Below are 18,134 nucleotides of genomic sequence, written 5' to 3' on the forward strand. Positions count from 1 at the left end.
ATCTTGATTTTTTTTAACTTGTTTGAATGCATTAACGTGTGTTTAAATGAAAATTCTGCGCAGTTAAGAAATTGGAATATGAACAGCCAAATAACAAAATTCAAGTCATCTTAATAGTAAAATACACTGAAAATGGAAGCTGCAAGAACCAGCCATGTGGACAAATGAAAAACTCCCCTTTGTCTACATTTTGCAGCAGTCCTACATAAACATGGAGGTCTCTGTCTGACTTAAGACAGCTGGCTAAGTCTGATCGTTCCCCTCCATACAACTTTAAAACTGTCACTCTGTATACTGTTTTCCTGGCTATTTTGTTTAGTATCTCTGCCAGGTAAATAAACGGGATTACTGAAGAAATGGGCAACCAAGTAAAGTTACTTCTGTATCATCCATTTTAAGTGTTTTTGAGATATTTCATGTTATTTGAAAATAGGGGGGCTGGGGCTTGGGAGATAGCTCAGTTGGTAGAGTGCTTGCCTTGCAAGCACAAGGCAGTGGGTTCAGTCCCCAGCCCCCCCCCCCAAAAAAAAAGAAAGAAAATAGTGGGGGCTGGAGTTGTATAGAGTGCTTGCCTGGCATGGGGGAGGCCTTGGGTTCGATACTCAGCACCATATATAAATAAATAAAATAAAAAGATCCATTGACAACTAAAATAAAAAAAAAACCTGGATGAAAGTAGGTATTACTATTTGCTTATTTAAGGAACCTACAGACTGGAAGTATAATGAATATAGAAATATTATTTTTCTTAGGGGCCAGATTGACTTAACTAATCCAAGATTATCAGTGAAGGTTTTCTGTAATCATCTAATACTCATAATTTTAGATGTGAAAGAGCTGATTAGAGGTAGCTTTCCTGAAATTTTTTCATTAAAAATTGTTTTCTTATCAAGAAAGTAATTTTTTCTAGAATACAGTTTATGTAATCTTTTAAGTCTAACCAAAGTTCACAGAAATGATCATTTCTAAGAAAAGCTGGGTAAGTGTTACAGTTTGGATGTGAGGTCTCCCAAAAGCTCTTGTTAATGTGGGAATATTCAGAGGCAAAATGATTAGATTATGAGAGCCGTAACCTAATCAGTCCCTCTTAGTTTGAATGGACTGATTGAGTGGTGACTGTAGGCATCTAGAACATGACTAGAGGAGGTGTGTCACTGGGACCAAGGGTACATCTTCCTCTGTGGCATCTTCCTCTCTCCCCCTCCCCATCTCTCCAGTCCCTTTCACTATCTGCTTCCTGACCCCACCATGAGCTGAGCAGTCCTCCATTGGACCCTTCTCCCCATGAGGTCCTGTCTCACCTGGGGCCCAGAGCAGTAGTCAGCCTTCCATGTACTGAGACCTGAAACTGTGAGCCCCAAAGAAACTTCCTTCTTTAAATTCTTCAACTGTTTACTTCTTAGTACTGAATTTGAAATCTTGGTTTTTCAGACTACGTTTTCTGCTAAGTTGGTGAGGGGAGGCATGAAGGTCTAAGGGTAGGAACCCAGTGGCCTTTCTAATGCACTGAGGTGTGCTGCACAAACCCCTGCTAGTTTGATCTAGACTTAATTGTGTGAAAATCCTTATTTGTGGTTCTGAAATCCCCGTATTTCTTATCCTGAGTAGTTTTTGCATCAATTGTAGTAAGAGTAGCTTTATTTTTCTAGGCTCTTTATTTTCCTAGTTTACTGTGTTCTTCGTTTCAATGAACCTGATCAGGTTTTCTACTCACTCCATTTATTTTGTCTATGCTTTTGAATAATAAATTAAAATCTACATCCAAGACCCCTCACTAAAATGGCCTTTGAATATCAGTAACTTATAAAAGTGTAATTCAAAGGAAAAATATGCTTTGTGACAAAAATGATCTTAATTTATGTTTAACAAATATATTTGAGTGGTATCTTCACCACTGTTGTTACTTTCTAGACTGTCTCAACAAAGATCAAGAAATTTAATATTTTCCCTTGGTTTCTTATTTCTTAAATCCTTTGCAGTGCCTTTATCTTTTTGAGTTTCCTTGCTACCATGCCCTTCAGTTTGTTCTCACATGGAACTGGCTGTGTATTTCTTCATCCTTTCTGGCCAACTGTTATATGCCCCTCTTAGCCATCTTCTCCACAGACCCCTCTGAAATCTACTATGTATAATCTACTCAAACCAGATACGTGAATATAGGAACCACATGATCCTCATATAACAAATCAAAGTTAATGATGTTAATCAGAGGTGAGTTTATTTGAAAGTAAAGTGTTTGAGTACTGTACCAACGCCATTAATTGCACAGCCTGCTCTGCTTTATGGTTTGTGGGAACTTCAGGTTTTGATCCTCACAAAATAAACTTCAAATCTTATGATAATATAGAGATGGTTGTTTACTGTGTCCTTACTATTATAGTTAAGAGAGCAAATGAAACCATAGCTACTTTATGGGGAGGCGTAATTACACTAAAATCAGTCTGTAGTACTATAGCTATACCAGTTTTTATGATAGGTTTGTATCTGTGTCTATTAAAATTTTTTTAACACCCATCTCTGAGAATAACTGTGCTATGCATACTGTAATTGTGAATGCAAGTCCCCTCGACCCAAATTAAAGCATGTCTTAAAGGAGAAAAAAATGTGAAGGATAGGAAGGAAATATGACAGAATCTGGTCATTCTGATGGAGGTAGATTCTCCATTGAGGTAGGTCTTCCTTTTCCTTTCTTGAATATGTGTGTCTATCTACACACACACTTGGTTCTGAAATAACAGTTGTGCGTTTCAGTTGTTTTGAAATCTTTACATATTTAAGGAGTTAGCTTTTCAAAAGATTAAACTCTTGGACGCCCTATAAAGAAACAATTCACTAGGCCAATATATGTATACATCCATTTTCCTAGAGAGAACTGTTCATGCCAAATTATTTTTAAAGAATGTTGAGGGCTTTTGCAGGGGTGGGGTTAGAGGGATACCAGGGATTGAACTGAGAGGTGCTTAACTCCTGAGCCATATTCCCAGCCATTTTTTAATTTTTATTTTGAGAAAGGATCTCACTAAGTTGCTTAGGGAGGTGCTAAATTGCTGAAACTGGCTTTGATCCTCCTGCCTCAGCCTCCATCCCAAGCCTCTGAGATTACAGGCATGCACCAATGTGCCCAGCAAGAATGCTGATTTTTATTTTTATTTAGTAGAGACAAATTCTAATGGTAAAATTTATTGGGCTTGTGGTTTATGTTTATATTCTTAATTATGCCTAGAGCAATATCAGTTTACCATAAATGATCTGGTTCACCTTGTCTTAGAATGATATAAAAAATCTTCAGTGTGAACTATTTGCATTGTTCATTCAGAAAGATCTGAATTATAAAGCTTTAAAAGTTTTAAAATTGAAGATATCATAAGGCACCAAATTTAGAAGTCCTTTTGATTCGCAGTGTAAGTCCTTTTTTCCATTTGTTAGATGTATTGTAAGAGCAGGTATTTGTGTGAACTTCAGTCAAAAAACTTGAGGTATGATGATTTATTAAAACAAGGATCCAGTCTCTCAAAGATTGTGACTGACCCATTCTACTCATAATCATCTTTATAGTTTAGAATAAGAAAGGATCTATATCATCCTAAGCAGGGATACCTAAGTGGAAAAGGAAGAGAATAATTTGTGTTTAAGAGATGTTCTTGAAAGTGTTCCCTTATGACGAAAAACTGTAAATTAGTGCAACCACTATGGAACTCAGGCTTCTCAAAAGACTAGGCATGGTACCACTGTATGACCCAGCTGTACCACTCCTTGATATTTATCCTGAAGAATTAAAGTCAACTTACTACAGTTGTATGTGCGTATACATGTTTATAGCAGTACAGTTCACCATAGCCAAACTATGGAACCAGCCTCAGTGTCTATCAACAGATAGATTGATAAAGAAAATGTGGTGTATATACACAATGGAGTTTTATTCAAACATGATGAAAAATGGAATTATGGCATTTGCAGGAAAATAGATGGAACTAGAGAGAAATAAGTCAAACTCAGGTCAAGAGTTGTATGTTTTCTTTTGTATGTGGGAGCTAGAGAGGAAAAAAGAAAAGAAAGGTGGGGGTGGATCTCCTAAAAATCAAAGGGAGATCAGCAGAGGAAGGGGACTAAAGAGTGAGAGGTAGGGAAGGAGAGGGTAAATGCTGGAGAGTGATACTGGCCAAATTATATTATTATATTGTATGTTTGTATGAATATGTAATAACAAATCCCATTAATATGTACAACTATAATGCACCAATAAAAATTGTGAGGAAAAAAGTTTTATGTATTATGTTAAGAAATCAGAAAACATTTAAATCATGAATAATGACTTTTGTTTGGTAAAATCCAATACTGGATTTAAAGTAAACATGAAATGCATGTGTTTGTTTTATGCTTTTTAAATTGATGTTATTGAGGTATAATTTACATAAATATAAACTATATATATTTTAGGAGTATTTGATGATTTTGATAAATGGCATATATACCACTGTAACTACTACCTGAGTTGAAATATAAAACATTTTTTGTCACCCAGAAATTCCTTTATAACACCTGTAATCAATTCCAGTTCCTTCTGCACTCTAGGATATTGATAATCTGCTCTCTCTCCCCATGTGTTAGTTTGGTCTCTTCTAGAGTTTTATGTAATAGGAATAACACTTTTCTTTTCTTTTTTTTTTTTTTGGCATGTCTGACTTCTTGTGTTCACATGACATGTTTGAAATTTGTTCACAGTATTGCCTGTTTTATTTTTGCTTTCCATTTTTAACTAAGTAATATTCCGTCTTGTAACTATTCCACGAGTTATACATGTATCCACCAATTTGGATATTAAGCATGTTTCCAATTTTGGATTGTTTTGAAGGGAGCTGCTGCTACAGACATCAGAAACAAGTATTTATATAATACATCTTATAGTTTCTTTTGTATGAATAGCTAGGAGTAGAATTGCTAGATCGTAGGGTAGATGTGACCTAACTTTATAAGAAATTATCAAAACTTTATTCAGAATTGTTGGATTATTTTGCACTCCTGTCAGGATTCTGTGATTGGTTATTCCAGTTGTTCTTTATCCTTGCCTGCACTTGATATTGTCAGCCTTTAGTTATCCTAATCAGTATAAGTGGGATTTCTTAAATTTTGATGAAGTCTAGTTTACCAAAATTTTTATGCCACATACTTTGCATCCCAAGAAATAGTAGCTACCCCAAAGATTTTATCCTATGTATTTTTTCTAGATACTTCATCATTTTAGCTTTTACATTTATAGGTTTGATTCATTTATAATTAATTTTCTAATTAATTTCTAAATAGTATTTAGAGTTAATTTTTGGAATGATACGTCATAAATATTTAGGGTTTTCCCCCCCCATATATAAAGCTGTTCCAGCAAACATGCACTTTCTCCTCACACATGTACTTGTTTTAGCACCATTAGTAAAATTACAATTTACTTGCCAAATTATTTTGACATTCAGTTGATCATGGATTATCTGGGTGCTATAGTTTTGCTTTAAAAATTTGTGGGATTTTAATTGGAATTGCATTGAATTTACAGATAATTTAGGAGGAATTGATATCTTAACAAAATTGAGTCTCAGTTCCATGAATATGATATATCTGCCAGTTTTGCTAAGTGTTCTTTAATATCTCTCAGTGTTGTTTTATAATTTCTAGTGTCTAGGTCTTAATATTTATTTTAGGTTTTCCCATAAGTGGTTCATGTTTCTTATACTACCATAAGTGATATTTTTAAAAATTAAATTTGCTATTTATTCATTGCTGGCTTATAGAAATAAATTTATTTTGGTGTAATTGACATTGAGCTATGACAGCCCTACTTAAATCTATTGATTTTTAAGAGTCATTAGGATTTTCTATATAGGTCATCATGTCGTTTGTAAATAAAGACAATATTACTTCTTCCTTCTGATTTCTATGTTCTTTCTTTGTTTTTCTTAACTATCATACTGGTTAGTGTCTCTAATATGATTATATGGAAGTGTGAGAATAAGCATTCTCATCTTCCTCCAAATCTGAAGGAGAAAGGTTTCCACAGTTCACCAGTATATATAAAGAAATTTTCATAGGTGATCCCTTATCATCTTGAGAAGGTTAAAGTTTTTTATTATGAATGGATGATGAATTCTGTCAAGTGCATTTTTGTTATATTTTAATTGTGATTATTTGACTTTTCTCTTAGTGAATTATATTAATTATTCTTGTGTGTGTATGTATGTTTGTGTATGTATGCACACGTGCGTGTGTGCTGGCCATTGACCCCAAGGACAAGTAGTAGGCATGCTGTGTACCACTTAGCTATACTCCTGCCCCTTCATTAATTTTTTTAATAATAAAAACCAGCCATTTGCAGTGGCACATGTCTTAATCCTAGTGACTCTGATGGCTGAATCAGGAGAATTGCAAGTTCCAGGCCACCCTGAGCAATTTAGCAAAACCCTGTCTCAAAATAAAAACTAAAAAGGGCTGGGGATGTAGCTCAGTGGTAAAATGTCCCTGGGTTCAATTCCGAAGTACCACCAAATAAATAATATATACACATTTGCACACATACACACACATATATATGTATATATTTTTAAAATAATACATTATGTAGAAGTGGAACATATCTGTATTAACCAATTTGACTATCTTGATAAATCCAACTTATTTATAATATTATATATATGTTTTTACATTTGACTGAATTCTCTTTACTGTTATTTGATTAAGATATTTTACATCTGTTTATAAAGGAAATTGGTCTTTTTTTTCATGTCTTTCTCTGACTTTGATTCATAGACTGAAAATATCTTTCTCCTCAATTTAAAAATTTGACAATCTCCTTTTTACTGCTGCCATTTTTGTATGTATGTTGTGTGTGATTTCCTAGCTCCCTAAGGTGCCAGATGTTTTCTAAGTATTGTTTTAGCTGCATTACACAAATTTTAATGTTTTTGTTGTCTTTTTAGTTCAAAATAGTTTCTCATTTCCCTGTAAGGTCTTATTTGGCCATTGAGTTATTTGAAAGTATGTTTTTCAAATTTTCAAATATAGGAGGATTTTTTTTCCAGATGTCTTTTTGTTATTGTTTTCTGCTATAGTGAAGTGTTGTCAGAAAATGTGCTTGTATGATTTCACTCCTTTAAATTTACTGAAATGTGTTTTGTGTATGTGGTCTGTATCGGTGACTTCTTCATATGTACTTAAAGAAGATGTATATTTTGTCATGTTAGTAAAATATTTCTGTAAATATTAATTTGATCAATTTGGTTTTAAAAATGAAGGCATATATTTGATTTTTCTGTCTACTTTTTGACTTATTGAGAAGCATGTTAAAATTGACGAACATGAGTATTGAGTATATCATTCTATTGAGTTCTATCAATTTTTGTTTTGTGCATTTGAAGCTCTCTCTTAAATATGTATATGTTTAGGAATACATGCACATAGTTCTTTAATTACAAAATGTCATTATCTCTGGTCATATTTGTCATGAAATCCACTTTTTCTAATATCAGTGTAGCAATTTCAGTTTTCTTGTGATTCGTGTTCACATGGTTTATTTTTTTTCTTTACATCTTTATTTGTATATTTAAAATGTGTTTCTTATGGACAGCATTGAATTAATCTTATTTTTATCCAGTCTTATGATCTCTGCATTTAATTATAGTATTTAAACCACTTACATTTAATTTTCAGAGTGGTTGGAATCATTTTTGTTGTCGTTTTTCTATTTGTCCTATCTGTTCTGTATTCCATTGACCCTCATTTCTTTTCTTTTTTAAATTATGTTTATAATTTGTTTCACTAGCTTATTAACTTTGTTATTTCTTTTATATTACATCTGGGTTTTCTAAAGTTTATAACATTCATGTTTAAGTTTCCACATCCTATTCTTTGGATTATATTATAACACTTGGTGAATAGTGGAAAAACCTTACAACAATATGCTCCTGTTTTCCCTTTTTATCCCTGTGCTTTTGACATCATACTTACTTTACTTCTGTAAATATTATAATTACATAATGCATTAGTATTACTTTAGGCAATTTTCTGTTAAGGAAATTTATAAACAAGCAAATATATTTTATATTTACCTACATATTGACCCTTTCCAGCAGTTTGCATCGCTTTTTTTATATTTGAATTATCATGTTATGTTATATTCTTTCAGCTTGAAGAACTTCATTTAGTAATTTCTTACAGTATAGGTCTGCTTGTAAAAAAAAAAAAAATCTTAGATTTTCTCTGAAAATGTTTTGTCTTTATTTTTAAGATAATATGTCTACATTGACATCTATCTCTTTTCATACTTTTAAAGACACTATCTTCTGGCTTATATTTCCTCTGGTGATAAATTGTTTCTTGTTCCTCTACATGTAATTGTCTTTTTTTCCTCTGGCTATTTTCAAGAATTTATGTTTGTTATTTGTTTTCAGCAATGTAAGTGATATGCCTTGGTATGGTATTTTTTTTTTGCATGAAAATTGTTAAACTTCTAAAATTCATGGGTTTGTAATTTGCAAATTTTAACAAGTTTTATTTCATGTATTCATATACTTTTTCTGCCCCTCCTTTTCTATTTGGGATTTTTGATCATACATATATTAGATTGCATATTGTCCTGTAAACCACTAAAATGCTAATCTGCCGGTTTTTCCCCCAGACTGTTTTTCCTCTGCTTCAGGTTTGTTTGTTTTGTTTTGTTTTTCTGTGTTGTCAAATTTATTGGTGTGTTAGTCTCCATTGTTCCATCTTTCTCCCTGGTTATACCCATCCAATGAATTTCTCATTTCAAATACTATACTTTTCAAGTAGAGATTTTCCGTTTGGTTCTTATAACTATGCCTTCCATTACTTTTCTCATTTTAAATTCACTGTTTCCTTTAAATACTTGAAACATAATTAAAATACCGCCTTTGAAAGTCTTCACGATATTTTCTTTGTCATTATTGGATCTGTTTCTACTTATTGATTTTTCTTTCCTGATTATAGTTCATGTTTTTGTTTTTGTTTTTTTGTTTGTTTTACCTTTTATATGCCTGTCAAATGTCTAAATTTTGTGAAATTCTTAGAAGTGCTGAAGTTTGTCTTGATAAAAAGTTGTTTTAAAAATAAACTTGGTTCTTTGACCCTTGTTTTCAAGCTTTGTTAAAGTGAATCCAAAGTTGCTATCAGGACTCTCACTATGAAGCAAATATTTCAGGTTTTATAGGCCATGTGGCGTGTTACAGATCATTGACATTACCACTGTGGTGCAAAGGCAGCCATACACGTGACAATAGCTGTGTTCCAGTAAAATTAAATACAGAAGACAGGCAGTGGATGGTATGTAGCCCACAGCAGTATTTACTCTCTTCAGGTTTACAGAAGCATTTACTTTATGTTCAGTTTAGTCCTACTACGTTCAACCTCTCTGGAGACTCTGCTTAGTGCCCAGGGGTAGTGCATGAGGTCGCCTCACTCCAGCTGGCACTCAAGGCTTGAACATCTTCTGTTCCTTTGTGAACTCTGGAATTCGATAGTATTATAGATTCCCAGTATTTGTGTTTTCTGTGTTTATTGTTATTTTCTCAGCCTTGTAGTTTCACCCCATAAATGTACAGTTTATTATGTGAACACAGAATCAAAGGGACCCATAAGCAAATTGCCAGAGTGCTATTTTGTAACTTTCTCCTCTGTGGTCCTTTTGCCTTACAAATTCTACCTAGCCCCAAGTCTCTGTCTCCTCAAGTCTTTGAGTCCACTGTTTTTGCTCAGACTCCTCTCTGCTCTATTTGGATTCCCCTTCCTTAGTTTGTGGCCCAGAAATTGCCTTCCAGCAGAAAGCAAGGGTGATGGTTAAGACACCATGCTTGCTTCCCTTCTCCTGGGGACTAGAGCCCTAAGCTGCCTATGGTCCAGTATTACCAGACACACTTTGTTCAGGTTTCTAGTTATAGTAAGGGAACAAATCCAGTTTATTTACTTTGGAATAGCTAGAAATGGAAGTTTTTATTTAAATATTGTAGTCTTAAAATATATTGTAGATGTTCATGCTGATAATAAAACTTACACTTAAGATCATTTATGTCTATCTCCAGGAATAAATTCTCCAATTGCAAACTAAGCAGATAATATTATTTCTCAACTTGACCAGAATTTTGATAGATTGACTGTAATGGCTCTTCCAGAAGACACCACTAAAGAGGAAACTGTTCTAGTAGATGCAGATGTGTTAGTATAAGTACATGGTCAGTGCCATTGTAAGCAAGTTGGTTTATGTTGGGGTATGTGGTTTCTGTTTTTATAAAAGACCTCATTTTTCCATTGTCTTTTCTTAATTGCTTCATATTAAGAGAAAGTAATAGATACTTTATTAGTTTAGCTATGAGGAGAGTTTGGCAGCAGAACTGCCAGTTTCCAAAAAAGAAACTTACTTACTTTAAGTTCTATCTAGCAGACTCCACATTACCATTCATCCAAATGCACAGGATTCATTCAGAACTTCCAAGTGTAGTAACCTTGTACATATATTTGTCAGACCTCTATTAAATAGCTGGTGTTATTTTTTTGTTGCATGCAAAAATTGATTTGTCTTAAGCTAAGATCTGAGAATCTGACAGTTCAGTCCTAAATCATTTTTTGTAATTACATGGTCTCTTGGGGGAGGAAGAGTACTGAGATGTACAAAGTCATTATTTTTCTTTTGTTTTAGTAAATTCAGATAGTTTTGAATGTTTATGAGAATTCTTAGAACATGTCATTTGTGTCAGCACTAGAAGACCATTTGAACTAGGCAGTCAATTCATATGTTGACTTTTTAATAAATGAGGTATCTGGGTTGGGAGTATGGCTGAGTGAAAGAGTGAGCACTTGTCTGGCATGCACAAAGCCCTAGGTTTAGTCCCCAGCACAGCAAGAAAAAGGATGGATATAGGAGTGATGTGTAGATTAACAAGTCATTTCTCTTTCTCCACAGCAAAAGTGTTAAGAATTAACCCTCTGATAGCATCTAACATGACATCATCTATCAATGCTATAGTAGTGCTGGGGTTACAAAAAGAAAGGGTTTATTCATACTTGGTGGTTACCAGAAGTCTTCTTTCTTGACTTTAGTGTGATATAGACTTCAAACCTCTCCTCTGTAGTTATCTAAATAAATTACTTTTTTTATATGGAACCTAATCTTTCATACTATAAGACAATACACATTGAACATCCCTAATCCAAAAATCTAAACTCTGAAGCTTTTTGAAGCAGATCCCATGCTTCATTGAAGTTTCCAACATGATACCACAAGTGGAAACTTTCACACCTAATCTTGTGAGAGATTGCACTTAAAATTCAGGTACACTTAACGTGCTCTGTAAAATTACCTTCAGGCTGTGTCTGTAAGGTTTATATCTAATATAAATGATTTTCATGTTTAGACTCCAGTCCCATCCACAAGATATCTTTTATATATGCACATATTCCAAAATCCAAAATACTTCTGGACCCAACTCTTTCAGATAAGGAATCCTCAACCTGTATACCACTGTTTTCCAAGTTTTCCTTCCACCAGAAATCATGTTTGAATTATATAATTTATAGTTTCTGTATTTGGCAGAAGTGGATACCCTGCTACCACCAAATGAGTCCTCATCTTTATCAGGTTTCGCTGCCTTCTTCCTTTGTATTAGAAAGTGACTAGAACATAAATGAGAGAAAGATATGAAGCTTGTGGCTATCACGTTTTCATTGTCATGACACTTTGTGTTCCCATAGCAGAGGGAAGAAAACACAATATCTGTAGCATATAGTGGTAACAACTCCTGGTAGTAGCTTTCTTGGAAACTGGAATCTTTTCTTAAATAGCAACAAGACTGATCAGTGCTATTTTCCGCCTCATTTCTGAATGGTATTTACTGGATAATCATTTGTGAGTCCTGTAGTGGCAGGTTCAGAGCACAGCTGTGTTTTAAGTTTTTGCTACAAAGAAATCCCATGCAGTTCTTGTTTGCAGTTTTCTGAGGCAGGCATAGAAATTCTACCTTCTGGCGCCCAGAGTGAGTTATATTTCCTAAGGAGACCCCAAACCCCCTCCAACTGCTTTCTAAGTTGAGATCACCCAAAGTGTAGTATCTACTGGTCCGCTCACCTGAAACCTCCCAGTATGGAAGCATTGATTCTGTAAGTCCCTGTGACAGTCTGTAATTCCCCAAAGAAGACATATAAACTAACTGTGATTTCTGGAAGAATTCTAATTTCACCCAAAATTCTGGGATAATACAAAAACTTGTCTTTCATTTTGTGCCCCTAGTAACAAGATGAGCAATTTTTCAAAAGTAGCTTTACTGAAAATCGAAAAACAGAAATATGTAAGTTTGTAAAAATGACTTACACCATATCAAGGAAATAAACCTAAAAACTCAAGTAGACTGGAGTAACTTTCCCAGCATTCAGACCAAAAACTTCCTTCTTTGCATCACTTGGTCATGAAGCCTGAAGGATGTTCAGGCAGATCCCATGCTTCATTGAAGTTGAACCACTTTTCTTCTCATAGCTAGCATCAGTTCTGTGGTCTTCCTGTCAGCTACATGGCCTCTCTGGTGGCCTTGAGTCTATTTACCCCCCAGCTCTCTGTCCTGGAGAGCAAAAGACTCTTCCAAATTCCAGATCCCTATTAGATGCCCCGTTTCCAAAAGAAGGCATGCCCCAACTCTTCCTGTTTTCTGAGATTCTCTCTTGATAACTCATTCTAGATCATTCCTTTTCCTGCCCTTCCTACTTTCCAGGGAAATGTTTTCCCCCTAAGGCATAAAATAAAAAAAAAACACTTCAGGACAAAAATTTGCATTTAGTTAATCAAGGCTCTTAATGCATATGCTGATTAAAAAAAATTAAGATAACCTCCTTTCTCAAGATGAGCATTCTTATTTTCTTGTTTTCTTAATTATAAGTGTCTTTGTATAGAGTGTGCCAAAGATATTGGCAGCATTTACATCAGTTACTGGTGTTGAATGGCAGAAAAATGAATGAAGAAAGAGTGTTTTGGAAAAGCATTTGCTCATTTTGTTTTTCTCAAGTTATTTTTGTTTTGTATTCTTAATTTTTATTTTTCTTGGCTTCTTTCCATTAGCTATCCTTTTCCCTTTTTTTTTTTTTTATATATTCAAAACTTTCCTACTCCTAACTTTTTAAAATTAAAACTTAATCTCTTAGTATATGGATTTATGTTTAAAACTCAATAGTTAAAAGCATATTTAAAGTTGACTCTCCACTCTAGATTCTCTTGGTGTCCTAGAGTGAAGTGAAGAAAGAAGGATGAAGAGGAAATTATTCTCTTGGACTACCCTCCAGGAAATCCTTCACTGTACTTTAAAAGTTCTTGTTCTTTTCCAGGAGTCCAATGTGCTGATTGCTGCTAACAGTCAGGGTACAATTAAGGTAAGCTGTTTTATATATCTCCATTTTAAACTCAGGTCCATTTTTAGACTATAAAAGGATCATGGAAATATATAGTTGTAGTGAACCTTATAGGTCATTTCAGATTATGGGTCTGTCTCCTTGTAAATGGCTTGATTGTAGGAGAAGGAGCGAGCTTGCAGCTATGGAGATGATAGTACTTGTCGAGGTTTATGAGTGCTAGAGGGATTGTTAGAGGATCAGATGAAAAAAATCCAAGCATTCACCATAGGCCAAGCCCTATTTAGCTTTTCTTATTCCATCGTAGCCACCCCACAGGACATTCCCCAGACAGGTCCAAATACAGCAGGAGGTGCATATATGTTCACTGGATTTAAAGTATCTTACTCTCATTTTACTCCTCCTCATGTTTCTTTTCCTTTTCTTCCCTGACACATAGGTTTTTCTTCATTTGTCAAGATGGGAGTTCAGAGTGTGGGAAAAAATTTTAGTGTTCAGTTGAAAATTGGTGAATCATGTGATCATGGCATTACTATAATCTGAAAATTTGAGTATCCCTTGGTGGTCGCAGTCATAATAAACTCATGACGTAGTTTTCCATGAACTTTCCTTTGTGGTTAGGAACTCAGGGAAATAAAAATGTTATCCACTTATACCATTGGATAATTAGCCCTTGGATATAATACATTAGATAAATCCTGAGCTAAGCAAAACAAACTTTCTAAACAAAACACCATTTGAGTGGTTTTTAGTAAATGGGTTTGATTAGCACATATTCCAAGAATACCTGGTTTTTCTACCTATTTTTCCTGAAATATCAGGAAGCATTTTTTATATATACATATATATATATAATGTATCTACTTTATATATATATATATATATATATATATATATAATGTATCTACTTTACTTGCCAGTGGGAAATAATTTTGCCATGAATTCCTTTAGCTCATCCTAAGTAGAGAATGACCCAGCCATCAAGGGAGAAAATCCAGCCCTAACAAGGTGCTATTGTGAGGAAATGGGCAAACTCAAAGCAGAACTGCATTATTAACTGGTCAAACTAATTCACATAGCAGACTCCTTTTTAGGTAGGTAGTTTCTCTAAAGTCTCTTCTAAAGAGAAACCATGGACAGCTTAAATGGAAACTAGGCTTTTGAAATGATTGATATTTATTATATTCTGGAAGCCTCAAGCAAGGTAGAAGGTCTTGGGATCTCTGATTTAAGTGTCTCTGTGTAGTCTTTCAATCTCTTTATCTTAGTCTCATGGAAAGGCACAAGTTGATGAAAGTACACCTTATTCTTCAACAAGTTTGGCCTTCAGATCAATCGAAATTACTAAGGTTTCTACAGGAATTCAAAGCTACATTGATACTCATGGAGCCTCATTGATAAATCTGAGCTTTTTATCAGCAGCTTAGACTTCTTACGTTAAATAGCCTGCTTGCCCAGTATAAAGAGAAAATTGCTGCAGCAGGAGCACAAGTCAAGCCTTAGCAGAATAACAAAGGTTGCACCTTTATATCTGTACCCCTGAGTATTGCAGTCTCCTTGTGACTTAATTCTTTTTGACAGTGTCTCATAATTATCTTCATGTTCATGGTCTTTTCTTAGCTCTTTGCTCCTTCTTTTTCTTATTTTTAGTTGTAGCAATATCACAACTTATTTTTATGAGAAGGTATTACTTTAACACAAAAACTAACAAAATACCTTGATACCAAATAATTGACCAGAAAATGAAAGAACTAGTAGAAAAATGCAAACTTTTACATACTATATACTTTGATCACTTGTGTTTGGTCAGTGTTTGATCAACCTAATGCTTATCAATAGAAGAAATTGATTAAATCCTAAATAATGTTTTAAATTTTCATAAAAATGTGGAAGGATACTGATAGATGTTCCATAAATGTATGTCTATGCTACGCATCAGCCAGTTCATTTATAGGTGTTTTATTTTGAAGGCTCCCTAATTAAAGTGGAGCTAATTGAAAGAGTTCGTGCGGTGGTTGATTTGAAAGTGAGAAAGGGTTTATGTTCGGTCCCTTCCAGTTTGTTGGCATTACCAAGTGATAAACCTTTTTTATTTAGTTTTCCACTCTAAATACAGTAAAGATTCACTAAACTCTTTTATGTTGTAAAGCTATCATATAAAACTCATCCTTTTTTTCTCCCCAATTAGGTGCTAGAGTTGGTATGAAGGGTTTACTGAAGTCAAGCATGTTTGATCCTGCCTAATACATCTGCAGCTGACAATGAGAGAAGAAACAAATGTCATGTGATGTCTCTCCCCAGAATCATCATGGGATTTGTATTCTTTTGAGTACTTTTTTTTCCTTTTTTTCTTCCTTTATGACCTTGGGACATTGGGAATGCCCAGCAGACTCTCCGCCATCAATGTAACTCCATGGACTTTGCTGCTGTTGGTGGTGTGGTTATCTAATTTTTGTGATAGGGAAACAAATTCTTTTGAATAAAAATAAATAACAAAAAATAATAAAAGTTTATTGAGCCACAGCTGAGCTGAGAAAAATTTTGTCAAATGTAGTAAGATGCTCTTTTCAAGAGGTTGCACACATGAAGTACAGAATAACGTTCTAGTGGAAAATTTTAAGATCCATATTTCCCAACCATTTGAAATTACGTATGTCGGCTTAAACAAAACAAAATATATGAGTTCCTTCCAGTAAACTTAGTGTTTACAATAGAAAAGATTACAGTAGCTAGTTCTTTGCCTTTTAAATGTCACAGATACATACCATAATCCCTAAATATCAAACAAATCAATTTATTTTATAAAAATTATAGCCATTAGTACCATCCAGGGCTAGATGGTGATTGGCTAAGGGGTCAGCAGTCTTTCTGTAAAGGGCATGATAGTAAATATTTTAGGCTTTTCAAGGCGTGTGTGGTTGCGTCATAGCTACTCTGCTCTGATGGGAGGGCAGCCACAGACGTATGTGAACAAACAGGCTGGCTGGGAAATAGGAGGGGCAGCTTTGCCTAGAAATCCTGTTTTGCCAAATCCTGACTTAGAGGAAAAGCATTTCAAGCCCTGTTACCCAAATTTCCAAACCATATCATCTCTTAGATTATCTGATTTTATAAATTGTCTTCGAACTACAAAAGGAAAGAAGTTAGTAAAAAGCAGGTCAAGCAGAAGTAACATAAAGAGCTACTTTAAAAGTCTGAACACTTTTCACCAAAAGATAAAAGCAAAATTATACTCCACATTTTATAAAAGTAAATACTTGGAAAAGATCGGTTGATGAAAGCTGTTCTTGACAAAGATAATCAAAATATCCCTCAACTTAAAATTATAAAACCTATGACAAGTTCATATTTTATCCTCTTGAAGCCAAGTGTTTGGGAACTTTGAAACTTTTGAATATTAGAAAATAAATAGAATACATATACTATATAAATAACCCCCAACAGAGTCTGGAGTGATATTCCACAAACTCATCAACACTTCTGCAGCAAAGCAAATAAATATTCACATTATGTGGGATTAATTAACAAAAGCTAAAAACGGTCTTGCATTTGTTCAAGTCAGGTTTTACCACCAAGCAAGTTTGCCTCAAATGTAGGTGAATAATTTTTAGTTTCCAGAGTTTCAAGAGAATTACATCCTACTTCTGGGAGTTAAGACCTGATAAAACTTTTTGGACTTAATTGTTAGAGAAAAGATAGACCTATCACCAACCAGAACCTGATACTCCAGATTTGTTTTCCAAGATTAATAAATGTGCTTTTGTGAAGAATATTCAAATGTAGATCCTTCACTTAAGGACCTCACTGAGAGATATATGTCCCAAAAAATCATTAGATAGGACACACAGAGTTAATGCCTCTTGGCATGCATTTAAATAGAAGCATATTATTATGTTATTTTGTTTGACCTCATTTTTTATATTTTAAGCTGTCTACATTGTGGAGTCATATTAATTTCCATACGTTTGAAAGGATACAGTAAGGTACATTTAGTTACTAAAGGAACTCACTTTCTTAACCATTCTTTGACCTTATTTTTATTCATTATACACAAGAAGGGGACTTTTTTTAATAAATTATTTTAAGACAGTGCTTCACTTAAATTTTGTTTCTAAGTAAATTTTTCTTGTGATTAGTGGAAAATAATATTTAAATTTTAGTAAATCTCTGCAGGATATCAAGATTAAACTAATATTACTATTCTTTGTAAAAATAACATCATCTATGATAATGATTAGAGATGATGTTCATTTTAACACCAAAAATAGCATAGGGCTGGGGTTGTGGCTCAGTGGTGGAGTGCTTGCCTAACGTGTGAGGCACTGGGTTCGATTCTCAGCAACACATGTAAATAAATGAATAAAATAAATGTCTATCAACATCTAAGAAAAAATATTTTAAAAAAGAATAGCATAGGTTGTTGATAGGCTTCAGTTTAATCTTTATTTCAGTACGTATTTGTAGGTCTTTCTCACAGAGTTTGCTCTTGTTCCCAAGCACACTCTTGTGCACAGGAAGTGTTTAAGGTTGAAGCGTACTATAAAGTTCTTGTAAAAAGACTGAACTGCTGAGCATCAAAAAAAAATGTAGGGGACTGAATTTTTTGATGCATTCAGGATGATGACCCTGACTGGATCATTAGTAGGCAAGGAGAGAAGTATGCAGTGAGTTTGAAGAGGTAGAGGAGCTGATAGGTTAGAGCTTCTATTCTAGGGCATGGTTGAGAGTTTATATTTTGTTACAAAGCAAGC

The 18,134-nt window shown here is 34.1% G+C and overlaps 1 protein-coding gene across 4 annotated transcripts in view; it reads left to right on the forward strand.

The window, feature by feature from the left end:
- Positions 1-15,906, forward strand: part of COP1 (COP1 E3 ubiquitin ligase) — a 197,487-nt gene extending 181,581 nt beyond the window's left edge. For 3 of the 4 annotated variants that reach the window (XM_079106964.1, XM_079106963.1, XM_079106966.1), the window contains 2 exons: positions 13,360-13,404; positions 15,572-15,906. In XM_079106964.1, the coding sequence (XP_078963090.1) occupies positions 13,360-13,404; positions 15,572-15,589 (63 nt within the window). In that variant the 3' untranslated portion in view covers positions 15,590-15,906. Of the gene's footprint in view, positions 1-13,261; positions 13,405-15,571 lie in introns of those variants that run through there. The other variant, XM_079106965.1, reaches the window with a different exon arrangement.
- Positions 15,907-18,134: the final 2,228 nt, after the last annotated feature.

The sequence above is a fragment of the Sciurus vulgaris genome, assembly GCF_902686455.1.
Source record: "Sciurus vulgaris genome assembly, chromosome: 12".
NCBI classification, from domain to species: domain Eukaryota; kingdom Metazoa; phylum Chordata; class Mammalia; order Rodentia; family Sciuridae; genus Sciurus; species Sciurus vulgaris.